Raw genomic sequence first — 17,798 nt, forward strand, 5'->3', positions numbered from 1 at the left:
GTCCTTAATTTTACATTGTAGTTTTCAAATACAGAAAGGCTTGAATCTTGTGCTTACATAAATCTAGAGGTAAAAAATAGAAAGAACTGAAAAAAATACTCAAATGTTCAGGAAATGTATATAGCTGCAAGATAAATTTAGCTTGTTCAACAGAGAGAAATATTGAGCTCTGTACTGTTTATTCTCCATCAGTATGGAAGAGTTCCAGGTAACAAGGCCTTTGGAGTATATCTCAGACAACACAGCTCCCATCAGCTCTCTAGCAAAATTATTCTATGGTTTAGAAGATCTCAGTCTCAGGAGTCTCCTTCTTCCTTTCATCTGAATTTTGCTTCGTTTTTAACACATTAGCAAACAGTGGATTAATACCATAAAATTATCATAAAGTGGTAATTTTAAGTTCATATACTACATCATTTACCCGTTCCAAAGGTTTTAGTATTTAACACCTTAAGTTGTTAGCTTGTATTTGCAGTAATTCTCCTTTCACTTAAATCTCATTTAGTTCTATCCTTTATTTGCATTTTGTTCTACTTCTCTCCACGTGGGCTTCCTTCTCACTCAGATAACTATTGACAATGATAAAAGAGACCAGCCTCACACTGATCACAAAGGTGTTTACAAAACACCTTTCATCAGTTTGACACAATGCCATAGCCTCAATACTCTTCCTGTGGCATTTGAGCCAACTGTCTGTTTCACATATCAACATTCACCTCCAAACCAAATACAGGTACACAAGATAAGATTATCATAATGCTAACCAGGATGTTTCTAGAGTATATGTTTCTCTATCAACTACACAGTTCTAGCCAATCAATCTGTATTTATTTGTCAGGAACTGTGCTTTATGAAAAGCCATGAAACTTACAGAACACTATTTCCTAGAAGATAAATGCCTTCTTTACCAAATGGGAAAAAGACAAGTGCAATGTCAGCACCTCCACAGATTTAAAAAATAGTTTGGCAGTAAAGCAGCAAGTTAGTAATGGATGACACCAACTGCTTTGTTTGTCTTATATATTACATTTTTTATACCACCTGCCATGATTGCTCAGATAACCAGGACAGCTTTTCCCCAAACTGCGGCTTGGGACACAGTGAAACCCAAGCACTCATCTGTGCCTTGCTGGTATATTCATCAGGTCTTGCCTACAACTTTCATTACTGCACAAACGCTGAGCACTTCTCAGCAGTCACCACCATTCTTCTCTGCATATTCGATACTTCAGACTGAACGTCCTTCCAGTAGCATGACCTATTCTATTCACAGAAGAATTATCCATTGACTCATTAATAAAAGACTCTCCAAAAGTCTTATTTTCCTGAATACTCGTCACAACATAGCATGTATATGTAAAATCACTAGGGTTAATTCAAGTTTTCTCTACTTCCTCTACAACGCCCTCACTCTACTTAAAAAAAAAAAAAAAAGCAACAAAAAAAACACAGTTTAAGTTTGACTTCTCTCAGCTTTCTCTTTTCTCCTTAAGTCCTTTTTCTCTTATTTAGTAATTTCACAAAGTACTTATCATCTACTGTTCTTGTTTCTTGTTGTTCTTAGGGTCTGCAGAGGGTCACTCTCCCCTTCAACCCCAATGCTTAAGAGGATATATAGTTGCATGGTCTACTTTAAGTTATATTAATAATTCATTTTATTTCTGAGAAGTTACAGTAATCAATAGTTAATTTTAACAGTAAATTGTTGCTGAAAAATTTAAACTGAAGTCTTAGGACAACTCTTGGTAGGTAGTGATGTCCTTTCGTTGTGAAGGTGGGTGTCTACCGGCATTCTCCCTGTTTTTTTAACCTGTACCTAATAATGGTAAAGTATTAGGCAAAGTACTTAATAATGGTATGTAATTTACCCTTGAGAATGAATTAAAAGATTAAGGAAAGGAGAAATGGATAGGAAAAGCAGAAAGAGGTAACAGTGACAACAGCGAAAGACTTTATTAATAGTGAACTTCCCGTTTTTTTCCTGACAAAGCACAGAAGAAATCCATATCAAAAGGAAGAATGGCTACACTCAAACATGCTAGAAATGGTATTTAATCAACTAATGCAAATTAAATAAAGTGAATGGGGGCATTTCTCTGAATAGATGAAGGATTGGGCACATAATTAGCTCTTGAGATTTATCTTGATATCAATGCCAATATAAGGGAACCTGCCTTACCTTCAGATACCCCTGCTAAGACAAAAAATACATAGCAAATAATTCTCCATAATTCTAATAGTAGGGTACAATCCCACTAGACCCAGTGAAGAAACTCAACTTCTGGTAATGTAGTTACCACGTGATCTTGAAGAAAGATTTATTCTATTGTCAAGATGAAAGTATTATGAGGTAATGAGTATAAAAAAGTGTCTAGAAGAGCAAAAACAATTTTCTTACCTTGAAGTTTCTTGAAAACTCTGGTACTCATAAATTTTAAAAATCTGTCTGCATAAAAACTTGGTCTGTGAACTGAAACTGTGTCCTATAAGATTGAAAAAGTTCTCAGTCACATTTTCCACATGAAAATCAAAATTAAATTGTCGAGAGAAAAGCTCTACACCTCTGGTAAATTCTATCATATATTTCTGTCTTACTCAGAACAACAAAACCACATCTTTTTTTCCTTTAAGGAAACTTGGCTTAGACGAGTCTTAACTAAGTTAGACAATTTCATTTATGAAATTTTGCGTTATGAATTATACAGCCACATTCTGCAAAATCTTTCCAGAACTTGGAAATGCTATTTTTCACCTTACGTACTTTCTTCAATGTCTTGCTACATGACTATTGTCCTGAGTAAGTTATAAGGGCAAGATCGTTTTATTTGCTTTTTGAAAGATCAACAACTAAAGTAAGAGCATTAATTGGGAAATGGATCTAAAAAATTTCAGCAACACTCTAGATGATGTGGTGATGGCAGACTACAACTATACCAGAGCTAGCTCTTCCCTGGTCAACAGCAGTCAAATTTCCATTACCTAAATATCAGCAATTAAAAAAATATATATATATTTACCCCATCATAAACAAGAGCTTTCCATGAGTGTTCCAGCTTCTTCATTAACCTAAGCACATAAAAACAAAGTCGGAATTGCTCTATAAATATTCCATACTTGTAAGCAATTTTAGAATATTTTATTCAATAAAAACATGAAATTCAACTGCCACTTACCTGTAAGACTGTAGAATATCAATAATACCCATAAATAGAAGCAGCTTTTCTCCTTTATGGCTTTTGGCTGGAATACCTCCCATTCTGACAAAAACAAAACAATGTAGTTAGGCTATCTTTTACGAGATCTCTGATTTTGTCGCTTAGCAGGTGAACCGTACCTACTTAAAAATCCAAAGAAATAATGCACAACTTTAAAGCCAGATGTCACAGTGCAAAGTCAGTCAGATGTGGGTCCCTTAGCAAGCAAGTGATTTTAAATAGCAAACTTAAAGTACCTCAGATACACTGGTAAATATCCATCATAAACAAGGAATATTTTGGGATGACTTTTAGATAGGATTGGAAATCCATGGAAAGACCCAACTGCTGCTTTCAGCAGCAATACTGCACTGCTCATGATCTGGGCAGCACCACGTTATCACTACTGTTACATGATACCCGGTCTTGCATATATAATAACCATGGGGACTTTCTCGGATGACCTGTGTAATCAGCCTTGGCTTTTAGTAAATAACAAAAAGCAAAAACAAAACAAAAACAGCCCCCCCCCCCCCCCAACCTGCCAGTGCAACACCTCTACCACCATACAAGGGCATTCACAATGATGTGTGAATGTTATACTGTAAAAACTCATTGAAATTCAACTCTAACTTATATTCTAGACCTCTGAATATTTAGAAACTCTATTAACGCTAAGTATCATAATTCTCCCATTTGTTTGCTCTAGGTTTGAACACACTTCTGTATCATCAGTTGTATTTAATAGAACAGCTCCCTTGAGAACCATGAGAAGAGTAAATCCTTTGAATGTGAAATTAAACCCTTATAATCAAGAACTGACTATATAGAATCGGAATGGTGATCATAATGCTCCCAGTAATATGGGATGTATTTCAAAAGAAACAGGAGAATAATTACTGTCTATATACTTAAATTTCTACTGCACTTTTTGCTAGATAGAAAAAAAGAGAAAAGCAGCAGTCTTTAATCTCAGGAAATATCATACATAGATATGACTGCACTACAGTGGTTAATTAATTATCCAGTTCTACATATTGAGCATACTATTTTAAGATGAAAGTAAACACTGTAGAAACATTCATTTCAATGCTAATAAATAGTTTTTGCTTATGGGCCGTCAGGCTGTTTCTAGTTTAGATGATATCCGGGACTCCTGTAATGGCTGTCTTATAACATCTCTTTTATAAATGAATGCATTTATGAAAAATGCACCTAAGTCACCTGGAAATAACCAAATTTGCTTTCATGCATTTAAAGACAATTAGTCAACAATCGAGATCTCTATATCTTGGTCTCCAGCAAATCTTGATGGTGTACCTTTGAAAAAGTTAAAACACTATCTTTTAATTCCTGAAATGCAGTGGTCTCTTGAATGTTTTGCCAGTCAGTACCAATTAGCACAGACTGAAGAAAAATAATGTATAATTTTGATAGCAACCTTAAGAGTGCGTTACGGCACTTACGTGTTTGTTGCCTCTGTGACGACAGAGTCCCCTGACTTCCCAGGCCCCTGTATAGACTCCATGGCTGTGGAATAGAGAACCTTCTGCCCTCCAGGACGTTTTGCATCTGACGCATTCTGGGAAGTCTCACCCTCTTTTTCCTTCATGTGACTGTTCAATATGTGGATTCCCAGTAGAAGGCTGTAATCCATGATCTTGAAACTTTCTAGAACCTATCAACATAGAAGAACTAGCTGTACTAAAACAAAAAGGGCTATATACAATGTCCATTACGCATCAGTATTTTGAGAACATAAATAGAAATACGCCTTAAGAACACGTTTCTTTGATTAGGAAACTGTGCACATAAGTCAAACACCAGTTAACTATATCTCAACCTTCTTGTAACAAGTGAGGAAAGAAAAAGATACATAGCTGAAATGTAACACAATATCCACAATTGTTTTTATTTATAACAAATAATAAATTAATAGTTCCACTACATATTTATGAACTACAGTTTGTTTGCTTTTAAGTCACCTCTAATGCATGTTCCAGACTCCTTATTGAGTATTTTTGCCTAAACTAAAAAAAGATTACTCTCCCTCCACCTCCTGTTTATAACCAAAAGAGCATTCTTGGAGAATTTTCAAATGTCAAAAAAAAAAAAAAAAAAATTTGCTATCTCTCTCAATCATTTCCTCTTTCATGCTCATGTAGCATGAGTTTCTAGCCAGTTACATCAACATTAAATCTGGCGTACTTCCATTAAAAGTTCAAGTCAACATGTAAACATGTGAAATAAAACAACCTGTAATCACATCTAGCAGTATGATGAAAATGTTAGCTGACACAGACTGAATTAAACGTCCTGTAAAATGGCAGTGCTACATGGAGAGAGAAAAATTAACAGCAACCAGGAAAAATAGGCTGTGCCATTCAACTTTCCTTTACTTCATGCATCTCTGCAATGCTTTATGATGTGATTTGACACACAATACCCAATGATAATGGTGTAAATTTTGGCACTGAACCAAGAGGCAGTAGAACATCTTTTTACCTGAACAAGAACAAAATGTGACTTCATAGTGATAACAAATAAAGACCATTAACTCCAGGGACGTCAGCTGAATGAAGGCAGTCAAAGCATAAATATTCTTACACAGAACATTGAGCTGGTTTCTGAACTCTAAGACATATATTGCAAATCTAAAATGAGGTTTCTGGATAATCACCAGGGAAGGTTTAATCACCTGTGAATTTGTATAAGGAAGTAAAGGTAGTCTACTAAACAGTCATCTTCAGAGATAATTTTAACTTCGATGACCAAATATACATGCAAAGAGGTAGGAAAGCTCCATTCCACTCCATTTGTATTTCTTATATACTTGTCAAAGTAACTAGAAGCTGAGTTCTTTCCTGTCTCTGGCATTTATCTTCCATGAGGAACACAGTGGCTCAATTTTAGCACCACTGTAAGTATGTAAAGCGATGAAAGCAAGTACAGCACAAAGCAATGCAAGTGTGGAAAGGCATGGACTCATCCCAATTTCCAGAGACAAAGGAAACTAAAAACCATGGTAGGTTTGATCTTGCTCAGAGTAATTCTGCACCGAGATAGGATTAGAAAAAGGCTGCTATTTATGGCTGTCAATACTCCAGAGCATCCTTTGATAACGGAACCCACCCAGGGTTTCAGGACACAATAAAAAAGCATATTCTAAATTATAACACGACAATGTAATGAAATGTTATTACTAATTGTGTGTTGGTGGCTAATAACTTCCCATTTTATGATCGTGAATTGCAAGACTAGCACAGCTAATGTATATAAACGCAAATACACTAGTGTCAAATAAATTCTGTAACTTCCCTTACCATTTGCTAATTACTAACCTTTACAAAGGCATTCTCAAAGACATTATTACATAATGCAGTCACTAAAAATACGTATCAGTGGATATCTGCCACCACATACTGAATTAGTTTCTGGGTTGGCTGAAAAAAAACAACAAAAAAAGCAGGCCCAAAACCCCCAAATCAGATCTCATCCTCTATAAAAATGATTAGCTCAACAGATCAGCTAATAACACTGTTTATGCAAAGCCAAATTTCAACAGCTAGTTGAACATGAAAAAAACCTTAACCACTTTTATTTTACAGTTATAAGTAATCTCTGGAAGTTTTGTGCTCAACCTATTCCTTACTCTTACTTACATTAGATATGCTACAATTTAACTGCATTAATTAACTGCATAACCTACATTTAAGATTAGATCTAGCCTCATGGAAGGCTATGGTATAATATGCTGGATATTCTTCCCCAGGGACCTGTTTTGTGATAAAATGAATCTTTCTGACTACATCAACTCACCACTGTCACTTAAACCCATACTCCTTATATAGTACAATGGACATAAAATCTCTTTGACTATTTATTACTTTGTTCTAAAATCAATGAAGAAAAACACCATAAAAACAAGAGGCCATTTTGTTATTTCAATTCATTATGAAATTGAAGCATGTGCACGTCCAATGGATTACTGAAAAAGACAGTGTATGAACTCCCACCCTTGTCCCCCAGAAACCTTATTCGTGGTCCTCTAAAGAGGCATGACTGTTTAGTCTTCAGGATATTGTAATATGATTTGTCTCTTTGACTGTGAATGGGCTTGATACACATTTCTGATTACTTCTCCTTAAAAATTTGATAATCAAAATAGACACTCCTAATGCAAATATATATCTTTTGACCAGATCTAAGCATACCTCATTGACCTGTCTGTGTCTAAGAAAAATGCTGGTAAAAAATTATTACCCATAATAATAGGAAAGAATCTCAAATATCAGTGCTGAAGAAAAAAATAACATCAAATTCTTCAGCCTGCATTAAGACAGAACCTTTACTTCAGTCAAGAGGATTTCCTAATGAAGGTAACTGAAGGGTTCTCACATACGTATCATTAACAATTTTTTAAAGTAACAAATCATGGTTATTTGAAAATGTGTAAATAACATTTTGCAGACAAACCTGCACAAATGAAAAGGGAAAAGTCAAAGAATGCAGCACATCAAACTATTTTTGAACATGCAGCATCTGAAGAACACAAACAGGTATAAGCCTTTTCCTGTGTCAAGTGTTGCTTGCAAATAGTTCTGCTGATTTTAGATGAAACTGCTTTGACAAATGGTATCAAGTTTTTGCTATAAAGGTACTGAAATGAGTTTCTAATCTATTGGGAAAAAAAAAAAGATCAACACTCAAAGAACTCAATCCTATAAAGGCATATACGTATAGCAAAATGAGCAAGCTCTTTAAAATACCTGATGTCATCCATGTGGGATCACTAGAAACCAACGTTAATACTCAGAAATGTGCCCCTTGTGTAGGTAAAGTGAGAGAAATTCAATCTTTCTTCTTGTAACCCCTCCGAAATGCACCTTGATAGCAAAATAGCACTAGGAAATTTCAGCAAGAACATTCTTGTTCGTTTCTACAGAGCATGATTGGTGTATTTGATAATGACAATCATAGAATCATATATATATGTGTGGGTTTTTTTTTCACCAGCTAGAAAGATTCACACATTCAGCATTCAGCAGTGTCGTCACCTGGTCACCATGTGCCGTTTGCAGGGCTGGTTTTAGCTGCTGTGACTACTTCCAGGTGGCAAGCCTCACTCATTCTGTTCTAGCCTTATGCACTCGCTACTTTGCGTTCACACTATATAAAAACCCCGTAAAATGGCATCACAAAATACGTTGTTTTCTGAACAGGCAAAAATAACTCCTTGAATCAGATTTTCCCTTCTCTGTGTTAATCAGATGTTAAAGTGTTCTGTGAATCATCTTAGACATAGCCACATTGAACAATCTCAGCCAGTGACTAACAGAACAGAAGCACGTACTTCTGCCACATTTTCATTTTTATTGGAGATGCAGCCCAAGGTGTGTACTGTCTGACAGTGAAATCTGCATTCATGCTGTTAACCACAAAAGGCAACTACATAAAATTGAAGAAAATATTACTCAAAAAAGGCTAATTTCAAACATTCAAGAAATGCGAAAACTTAGATAGGATAACCATGTAGGGAAGCATTTCCACTCTTATACACATATCAGAAAGGGACCATAGGAACTAATCTAGCAGAAACAAGATGAATTTAACACCTAATCAATAATCACTCTCCAACATAAGGAGATATATTAAAATAAAATAATAATAAATATTGTCTTACAGATAAGCACTTAGAAAAAAGTGTACAAATGTCAAATGTGTAGTGATGGGACAGGTTTAGAAATAATCTATTCCAAGAAAATAAATCCCCAACCATTCCAAAGCATTATGTGGAATCCCTTCCCATTTCAGTAGAAATATCAGAATCACAGAACATCCTAGTGGAAAGGACCCACGAGGATCATCGAATCCAACTCTTGGCCGCATATGGCACCACCCAAAAATCAGACCCTATGTCTGAGAGCGTTGTCCAAACACTTCTTGATCTCCCATAGGCTCAGTGCTGTGACTACTGCCCTGGGGAACCTGTCCCAGTGCCCGACCACCCTCTGGGTGCAGAACCTTTCCCTAACACCCAGCCTGACCCTCCCCTGTCCCAGCTCCATGCCGTTCCCTCGGGTCCTGTCGCTGTCCCCACAGAGCAGAGCTCAGCACCTGCTCCTCTGCTCCCCTCGTGAGGGAGCTGCAGGCCGCCATGAGGCCTCCCCTCAACCTGCTCTGCTCTGGGTTGAACAAACCAAGGGACCTCAGCTGCTTCTCATACGTCTTGCCCTCTAGACCCTTCACCATGTTTGTAGTCCTCTTTTGGATGTGCTCTTATAGTTTTATGTCCTTCTTATATTGTGATGCGCCAAACTACATGCAGCACTCAAGATGAGGTCACACCAGCGCAGAGCAGAGCAGGACAATTCCTTCCCTCAACCAGCTAGTAGTGATGTGCTCAATCCACCCCAGGATACAGTTGGCCATTTTGGCTGTCAGGGCACACTGTGTTGATTTGTGTTCAACTTGCCAAACCAAAACCTCCAAATCCTTTTCTATGGGGCTGCTCTCCATCCTCTCACCCCCAGTGTGTAGGTACAGCCAGGGTTGCCCTGTCCCAGGTGCAGAATCCAGCACTTGCTCTTGATAAGCACATTGCTGGTGATTGCCCAGCCCCCTAAATTGTCAAGATCTCTCTGCAAGGCCTCTCTATCCATGATGGAGTTGATCACTCCTCTCAATTCCGTGTCATCCACAGACTTACTCGGTATACTTTCAAGTCCTACATACAAGTCATTTACGAAATTGTTGAAGAGAACTGGCCCTAAAAGCGAGCTTTGTAGAACCCCACTGGTGACTTTCCATCAGCCTGATGTAGCACCATTTACCATAACTCTTTGAGGCCAACCTGTCAGACAATTGTTCACCCATTGTATTATGCATTTGTCTAGCTGTATGCTGAACATTTGGTCCAGAAGGATACTGTGAGAAACTGTATCAAAAGCTTTGCTGAAATCCAGAAAGATTACATCAACTGGCCTCCCTTGGTCAACTAGGTGGGTGACCTTGTCATAAAAAGCAATTATGTTCATTAAGCAGGACCTTCCCTTCATGAACTTTTTTTGTCTGTGACTGATGACTCCATTGTCCTTCAGGTGTTTTTTAATAACTCCCAGAACAACTTTCTCCATAATTTTACCAACCATTGAAATGAGACTGACAGGCCTGTAATTACCAGGGTCCTTCTTGCCCTTCTTGAAAATTGGAAAAATGTTTGCCAGCTTTCAATCAACTGGGACCTCTCCAGATTCACAAGACTGCTGAAAAATAATTGAGACAGGTCTCAATAATGACATCAGCCAGCTCTCTGAGTATCTTGTGATGAATCCCAACAGGCCCCATAGACATGCATGCATCCAGCTGGAGCTGCAAGTCCTGCACAAGTTTGAGGTTGGCTGGGAGTTAATCGTTCCTGCCGTCATGGAACTCAGGGTAACAACTCAGGGCACCTGGGGTCCCAGAACCCACCATAGTGCACCATCTCAGGGTATCTGGGGTCCCAGAGCCCATCATCTGTTGAAGACTGAGCCAAAGAAGGTATTAAACATCCCTGTTTTGTTTATGTCTGTGTTTGTGAGGTGACCATCCTCATCGAGTAAGAGAGTAATGTTTTCTCTGGCCTGCTTTTGCTGTTAACATATTTAGAAAAACCCTTTTTATTATCGCCCACAGTACTAGCCAGCTTCAACTCTAATTGCACTTAGGCTGCACAAATTTTCTCCCTATAAAGGTAAAGCACCTCTGTAATCCTCCCATGTCGTCCAACCTTGCTTTTAGTGACCATACACTTTCGTTTTTCACCTAAGCTCTAGAAGATCCCTGCTCAGCCAAGCCAACCTTGACTGCCCCATCTGCTTGACTTCTGACATTTTGGAACTGCCTGTTCCTGTGCTCTTAAGAGGTGGTACTTAAAAACTGACTGGCACTGATGGAACCCAATGCCTTCAAAAGCGATTTCCCAGGGGACCTTACTACCCAGTTCTCTGAGTGGTCTGAAGTCTGGTGTCCCCAAATTCAGGACTGAAGTTTTGGTGGCACTTTTCCTCCTGTCACCAAGGATTTTAAACTTGACTGCTTCAGGGCCACAATCGCAACTTCACACATGAGACCCTCTTTGTTCACAAGGAACGGATCTAGGAGAGCACTTTCCTAGTCAGTTCCCTTATTAGTACCTGTAACAAGAAGTCATCATCGAGGTGTTTTAGGAATCTCCTGGACCTGTTTGTATCAGCTGTGTTGTATTCTCAGTTCATTTCTGGGAAGTTGAAGTCATGCATAAAAACAAAGGCAGCTGATCTACAGGTATCTCTTAGTTCTTTAAAGAATATTACATCAGTGTCATTATCCCGGCCAGGTGGTTTGTAGTAGACTCCCACAATGACATCCCCTTTATTTGCTTGTCCCTTAACCTTTATCTTGTAACATATTGCTAGCTAATACTTCTAAAAATTACAGTCTGGTTTCTGATTTTCAAAGTAGAAGAGGAAATCTGAGGCTTCAACTTACACTGCATGTGAGATAACATATAAAGACACAAGAGATCTGCAGTATCATTCTACGCACATGCTCCTCAAACTACCATTTCTGCCCTAGAGGCCCTTCATCAAAGATTAGCAGATCTTCCACCTCCATGCCACGACATCTATATTTTCATAACTGCTCTTTGCTGCATTTTAGTCCTTCAAGTAGTACTACTCTTTGGAAGGACATGCTGTAAAATGGGTGACTGAAATGATTTGGGTTAAAGAATAATCTGCATAAACCCTTTGGGATAGAAAAAAGACAAGAAAATCAACAACAGCAACAACAACAAGGAAAACTACGGGTTTTGGAAAATCCTGTGAACAAACTTGATCATACAAGGTCTCCTATAGTTGCTACAGAATAAAAGAGGTGTGCATTTATGCAATAAAGCTTCAGATTTTTGCAGCAATCCATTAAAACTGCAGTTATGAAAGTATTAGCTGGATCAGAAACTTATGAGATAAGACCCTCCTTGTCCTCAATTCTCAATTTCCATGTCTTTATAGGCTTCTTAGTTAGTCAGGTTACTAATAGGGAATGGTTGGACCAGATGATCTTGGAGGTCTTTTCCAACCTTAATGATTCTATATTCTTTGTTTATGTGGTAAAGTAAATATGCAGACTTTAAATAACCATTCAACTGTCACTAGTAAAAACCTTTTGAAATGATTTTTTTTTTAAATTAAAAGCCACATGAACACAACTGGAATAACTGTCGTTGCTTCTGTAGTAGACTTTTTACAATGCAGATATTAATATATTAATTATTCTAATGTTAACTTAAAAATGAAAAATAGGTAACCACATATATTTGTTTAGAACATTCTCTAAAACTTGCATAAAATACTTATAAATGTAGAGAGCATCCCTAAAAAACTATGCCTGTTGCTTTTCCAGCAATCAGATCATTTCCAACCATTGAATGTTTGAAGGAATTTTGAATGTTACTGAATGCTTGTTACTGAATGCTTGAAGGAAAAAAATAAAAACGAACAGAAACAAAATGGTTTTACACCACAACAAATAAAAATATTTTTGGTAAAGCGCGATTTTGGAATAAGTAGGCTCAATTTCCACTTAAAATTATCAGAAGGGAAATTTGTTATTATAAAAAGCTGAACTCAGTCATTTGGTTTGCAATTCTACTTTAAAGTCTTAGCAGCAATGCATTTTGACCCTTATGTCTTGAAAAATATTAGGTAATGAGAAAGAAACAAACGTGGCTTGAACCCCTATTGCCACCACCCAAAAATGGCATTCAGAAAATCTAATTTTCCAGATAGCATGGTGATACTAGCTAAATAATACTCACAAAACTCCTATAAGGCGCTTAGTTATTTTCTTTTTTTTTTCTTTTTTTTTAAATGCAAAAATATGGTATAGAAATTAAGGACTCTTCCACAGAGGGAACATTGACTCAGTCTTCATATGTCAGGAAAGGTTTTCGTTTCCTCATCTGTAGTATGACTTCTTAAGGAGAGGAGTGAAGAAAGTAGAGTAAAGATGACTTGAATCTCACTCTCAATATAGCTAATTTACAGAGGAAAAAAGAAGGTCATTCTTCCAGCCTCATGAATTTGGAAGAGCTATCCCCAGTGAAAAATCGTAAGACATGAAACATCTCCAGGCATAATTTGCCTATTCGTAAATCATTATGCACTTCAATTGATAACTTGAAAAAATCTCTTCCTGTTGAAATAGAAAATCTAATCACTTAATGCCAGACAAAACCCCATAGTCTTACAGTGAGCTGGCTTATCTATTTGTGCAAAATAACTTTTGTCAATGTAGTTATGAATGTGATAGGCGTCCTTTACCTCTCTAAGGTCTGAGAGAAGACCAAGGTTTGAGTTTATATAGGCATTGAGTTTATAGTATATAGCATACTATGCAATGTGCTTCATTAAGAAAAAAAAAAGTCCTTGAGTAACAAATGAAGATCACTAGTGCTCTTATAAATTGTCTTATTTCCCACCCACCCTGCCCCCCCCCCCCCTTTTTTTTTTTTTAAGTAAATGGAGAATAAATCTTAACTTCAGTTTTCAGAATATCATGTATTTGCAATTTCTCCAGGGAATTATATCCCAAACCTTAGGATAAATCAACACTGTTCAATTTGCATAGACAGTGTTTCCATCTCCAATATTTATATACATCAAAAAGTGTTATGGAAGAGGAGGGAGAAACACAGGGAACTGCATACTTTCAGATGAAAAGAGGTTATCAGAGTGCACGCAGATAAACATCTTACTGAGCGGACATTAACAGCAAAGTAAAGAGCAAAAGGAATACTATTTGTAAAAATTTTTTCAATTTGTCCAGTTACTACAGCAAACTGCATTTACATAAACCCCTACTAGCCCTTTTCAATTTTATTTTCTGTTGGATTCAGTAGCAGATGGAAATGGAAAACACCACCAGACTATTTTTAATAGAATACCCCAAATTCCTGCATGCGACTAGTTGACATTCAAGAACATGCTTCACATACTCACATATATACAGCAAAGATTTACAAGAAAAAAAAAAATCCTGTAAATACCTGTTCTCCTAAAATTAATGTTTACTGTTTAAAGTTGCACTAATGTACTTTGTTAGGTTACTATATGAGTTTGTAAAAGAATATCTCTGCATAATCACGACACTGCCAGGTACTTCCTTCTTTTTTCCTTTTGATGGACAGTTACTAGTTCAATAGTTTTTCTGCATTTTAAGGGTCTACAGGAAAGAAATTAAGGGTGGACCAAATCCTGATGAGATGTTCTGGTGAACCTTTCCTACAGTAATTTTGGCATGTACATCCATAAAACTCCTAATTTTTATACGTGAACATCAAAAGACTACCTTTGTTACTTGTGTGTTTGGACTTTGGATTCCCCGTACCAAAGGACAGTCCTGGTGTCTTCTCCTATGCTTTCTGTCCAGAAGAGAGGTAATTGGTATTTAGGAAATTGCTTAAGAGCTCTAGTAAAGATCAAGCATATAATAATGGATGCCTTCAATTTGGTAACACCTATGAAAAATAAAATACTAGTATTAATTCACTTCTAACCTTTCTCATACAAACTAAGTCATGCTCATGTTACTTTTACCTGAAACTACAGTTAGTGACATAGCTTAGCCTTTATCCATATTTAAGTATTACTATGCACAGAAAGAATTTCTGTGGGATTAGGTGTTTATAAGAAAACACAAGAGAGGTAAATTCAACGTGGAGTTGAATTCTCTGTACCTTTAAAAAAAATAAAAATGCACTGTAAACTGTCTTTAATACCTTTATTGACTTTAGTTTTGCTTAGTATTTGCTTATGAGTGATAAAGCTTTTATTTCTTTGTTTCATTCATGAGTGGAACAGCTTCTGTTACTATTTGTAAGACTAGAATTTTATTTGGAAATTGGAGAATCTGCCTTGTTTTTTAATAATGTTACACAATGATCAGAGTAACTACAGCAGTATTGTTAAAATAAAGTACAGATTAATAGTACAATAGTTATAAAGGTAGTTTAAATCACTACCTTTCAATACTCTCAATGTTTACCATTGTACAAAATACAGGCACATTGGCTTTAGAAATTAAAGCACTCTGAAGTGAATAAGGCTTTAAATATAACATTTTCAATAAAGGTGTTCAGGCCAGCGAAACATTTATTACTAGTACCATTTGGCTGTATTCCCTCCCTGCCCCCAGTAGCTACAACAGTGCCTGCTCACAAGAATATGATAGCTATATGAAGTTTCCATGATAGTCTGAAATTTGAAAGCGAGTTCAAATTTTCAATTGTATGAATTGTATTGTACCATAAACTGAAGAATGTTACATCCTTATGAACACTAAAATGTTATAATTCTTCATTTAGATATGCTTCAAAAAGCGCAAAAAAGTATGTGAGTGAAGCTTTCAGATCCTTCCACCTTGAGTGTGAACATGACAAGCAGGGGATGCAGAAGCTGGATGGAGAACACTATCAACCTGTACTTGTCCCAAAGCAGAGAATCTGGAGTGGACGCTGGAAGCAGCAGCCTGCGGCAGATCATCACAAGCCCCTCAGCTCCATCCTCTAAGTGGACAGGTCACACATCTCCTCATCAAAGCTACAGAGAGCTGTGACACATGACAGCTAATACTCAGCCATGTCCCACCAGTCCCTTTTCTGCTAGTACAGTTCTGGGGTACTGAGCTCTGGGTCTTCCAGCAGCCCAGCTGAGGAGATGTATCGGGAGGCTAGCCTGGCTAAGCAAGGAAGCCACAGGGTGGCTTGAATGTGAAAAGGCAGTACACAGGATGGGTAAAATGGATAGGCTACAAAGGAGGAATTGAGAGACATACTGCCTTGGCTTGTAGGTACAGCAAGTACTCTCAGTGAAGCCAAAAATCAGCTAGAGGTGAGACATGCAGGGGGTGTCAAGGAAAGCAAGAAGAGCTTCTACTGCTCCATCAGTGCTAAAAGGCTGACCAAGGAGAACGCAGGCTTGTTGCAGCATGGGGTGGGTGATACAGTGACAGCAGACCCTCATCACCTTTTTTGTTGCCACCAGAAAGGTCTGCCAGGACTCTTGCTTAGTGATGGGGCACAAGGAGAAAAGGAGTTACTAGCTGGGGATGTTTATATTAAAGAAGCAAGAATAAAAAGAATCGCTTACTTATTCTGATTGTAAATTTGAACGTGAAAATACAGCCTAAACTTAAGCAACAGAGAAGACAATGACTGAGTGCTGAAGTACTGGAAAGATCAATAATTTCTTCCCATTAATGAATTTTTAATTCCAATGTCTACACTAACTTTCTTTCTTTGAAGTACAAGGAAAAGTAGAGATTACTTAAAATTTTGAAGCTATGAAAAACTAGGTCAGTTATCACTTGTGCTAAATAGCCATCCAAATACCACGTGGGCAGAAAAAAGCAGTGGCAAAACTTTTCTCGAAATGGACAGTGCATCTAAACTTGCTAAAGGCAGCAGTACAAGGCAGGCAGGTAGATCCAACCTCATTTGTTAAGCAAATTCAGCTATGTGAAATATGCTCCCTTTGTTTTACAACACAGAGTAGGGCTTCTTTAAATAGAAAATAAAAGTTGGTTTACATTTTATTTCTTATATATACATATATATATAAACATTATATATGTACACACACATGCTATATGTAGCATATATGTGTATGTATGTATTCATGCATACACACTATTTAAGGATAATTTTCTTCTTTTCTTTTATAACAGTAACATTTAGCTGGGCCTTTAAGAACCCCAGGCTAACTTTTGAGTTGTTGATTTAAGATTGCACACTAATCACACTGAAAAAGCTGATGTTTAGTTCAGCACTCAAATAACACATGCCAAGATTTTACACTTTCTAACAAAGAAGCTGTAAGAGTCCTCCTTTATATGCAACAGTTAAATGATTGATTCTTGCTTTTACTTTTCAATCACGTTCCCTCTTCTAGATTCTTTATTATTTTCCACACAATAGATTACCTCCCATGCTTTCACTGCATAAGTAACCTTTGACAAGTTGGGGAGAATGCACAAATGGGTGTCCAAATCCCCAGATGTGAATTACTGATGCACTGTGTATTATCACATGTGGCAGGAGCTCAGGAAACGCTCACTGCAAGAGGCTACAGAAAGAACAACGCTTGATGTTAAATAAATGTCTCACGCTGAATATGCAGCTGAACGTTAGGTCACCCAGCTTTACAAACCAAGCACAAGACATTGCAGACTTCTGTGTTAATTAAACAAAAGGTACTACTCATGCAAAACCAACACTTTCCATCTTACACCACAGGTGGCAGTGAACAACAAACTCTGACGTTCAGGATGCCTCTTCAGTGTAATGAGTTCAATCTACCCATTCTGCTGGTTTATCACCAACCTGTTAGGATTCCCTTAGACAAAGCTGGATTTTCTTTCCACATCCCCCTTTGAATCTTGTGAATCCCTGAGAGACCTGGATAGCTCCCCTTTTTTCTTACTTTGTATTTTCTTACCTTTGCTTTTACAGAAAAAAAAACAACCTGCAATTTTTAAAACTATTCTCTGTCTACAAGAGACACTGATTTCATTCACCAAGGT

The 17,798-nt window shown here is 37.2% G+C and overlaps 1 protein-coding gene across 9 annotated transcripts in view; it reads right to left on the reverse strand.

Annotated features, from left to right (window-relative positions):
• The window catches only part of PIP5K1B (phosphatidylinositol-4-phosphate 5-kinase type 1 beta), a 114,987-nt gene that overhangs the window by 23,562 nt on the left and 73,627 nt on the right, over positions 1-17,798 (reverse strand). For all 9 annotated transcript variants that reach the window (XM_040542307.1, XM_040542309.1, XM_040542303.1 and 6 more), the window contains 4 exons: positions 4,661-4,872; positions 3,174-3,257; positions 3,018-3,066; positions 2,399-2,483 (listed from right to left, as the gene is read on the reverse strand). In XM_040542307.1, the coding sequence (XP_040398241.1) occupies positions 2,399-2,483; positions 3,018-3,066; positions 3,174-3,257; positions 4,661-4,872 (430 nt within the window). The remainder of the gene's footprint in view (positions 1-2,398; positions 2,484-3,017; positions 3,067-3,173; positions 3,258-4,660; positions 4,873-17,798) is intronic.

The sequence above is a fragment of the Cygnus olor genome, chromosome Z (assembly GCF_009769625.2).
Source record: "Cygnus olor isolate bCygOlo1 chromosome Z, bCygOlo1.pri.v2, whole genome shotgun sequence".
NCBI classification, from domain to species: Eukaryota; Metazoa; Chordata; class Aves; order Anseriformes; family Anatidae; genus Cygnus; species Cygnus olor.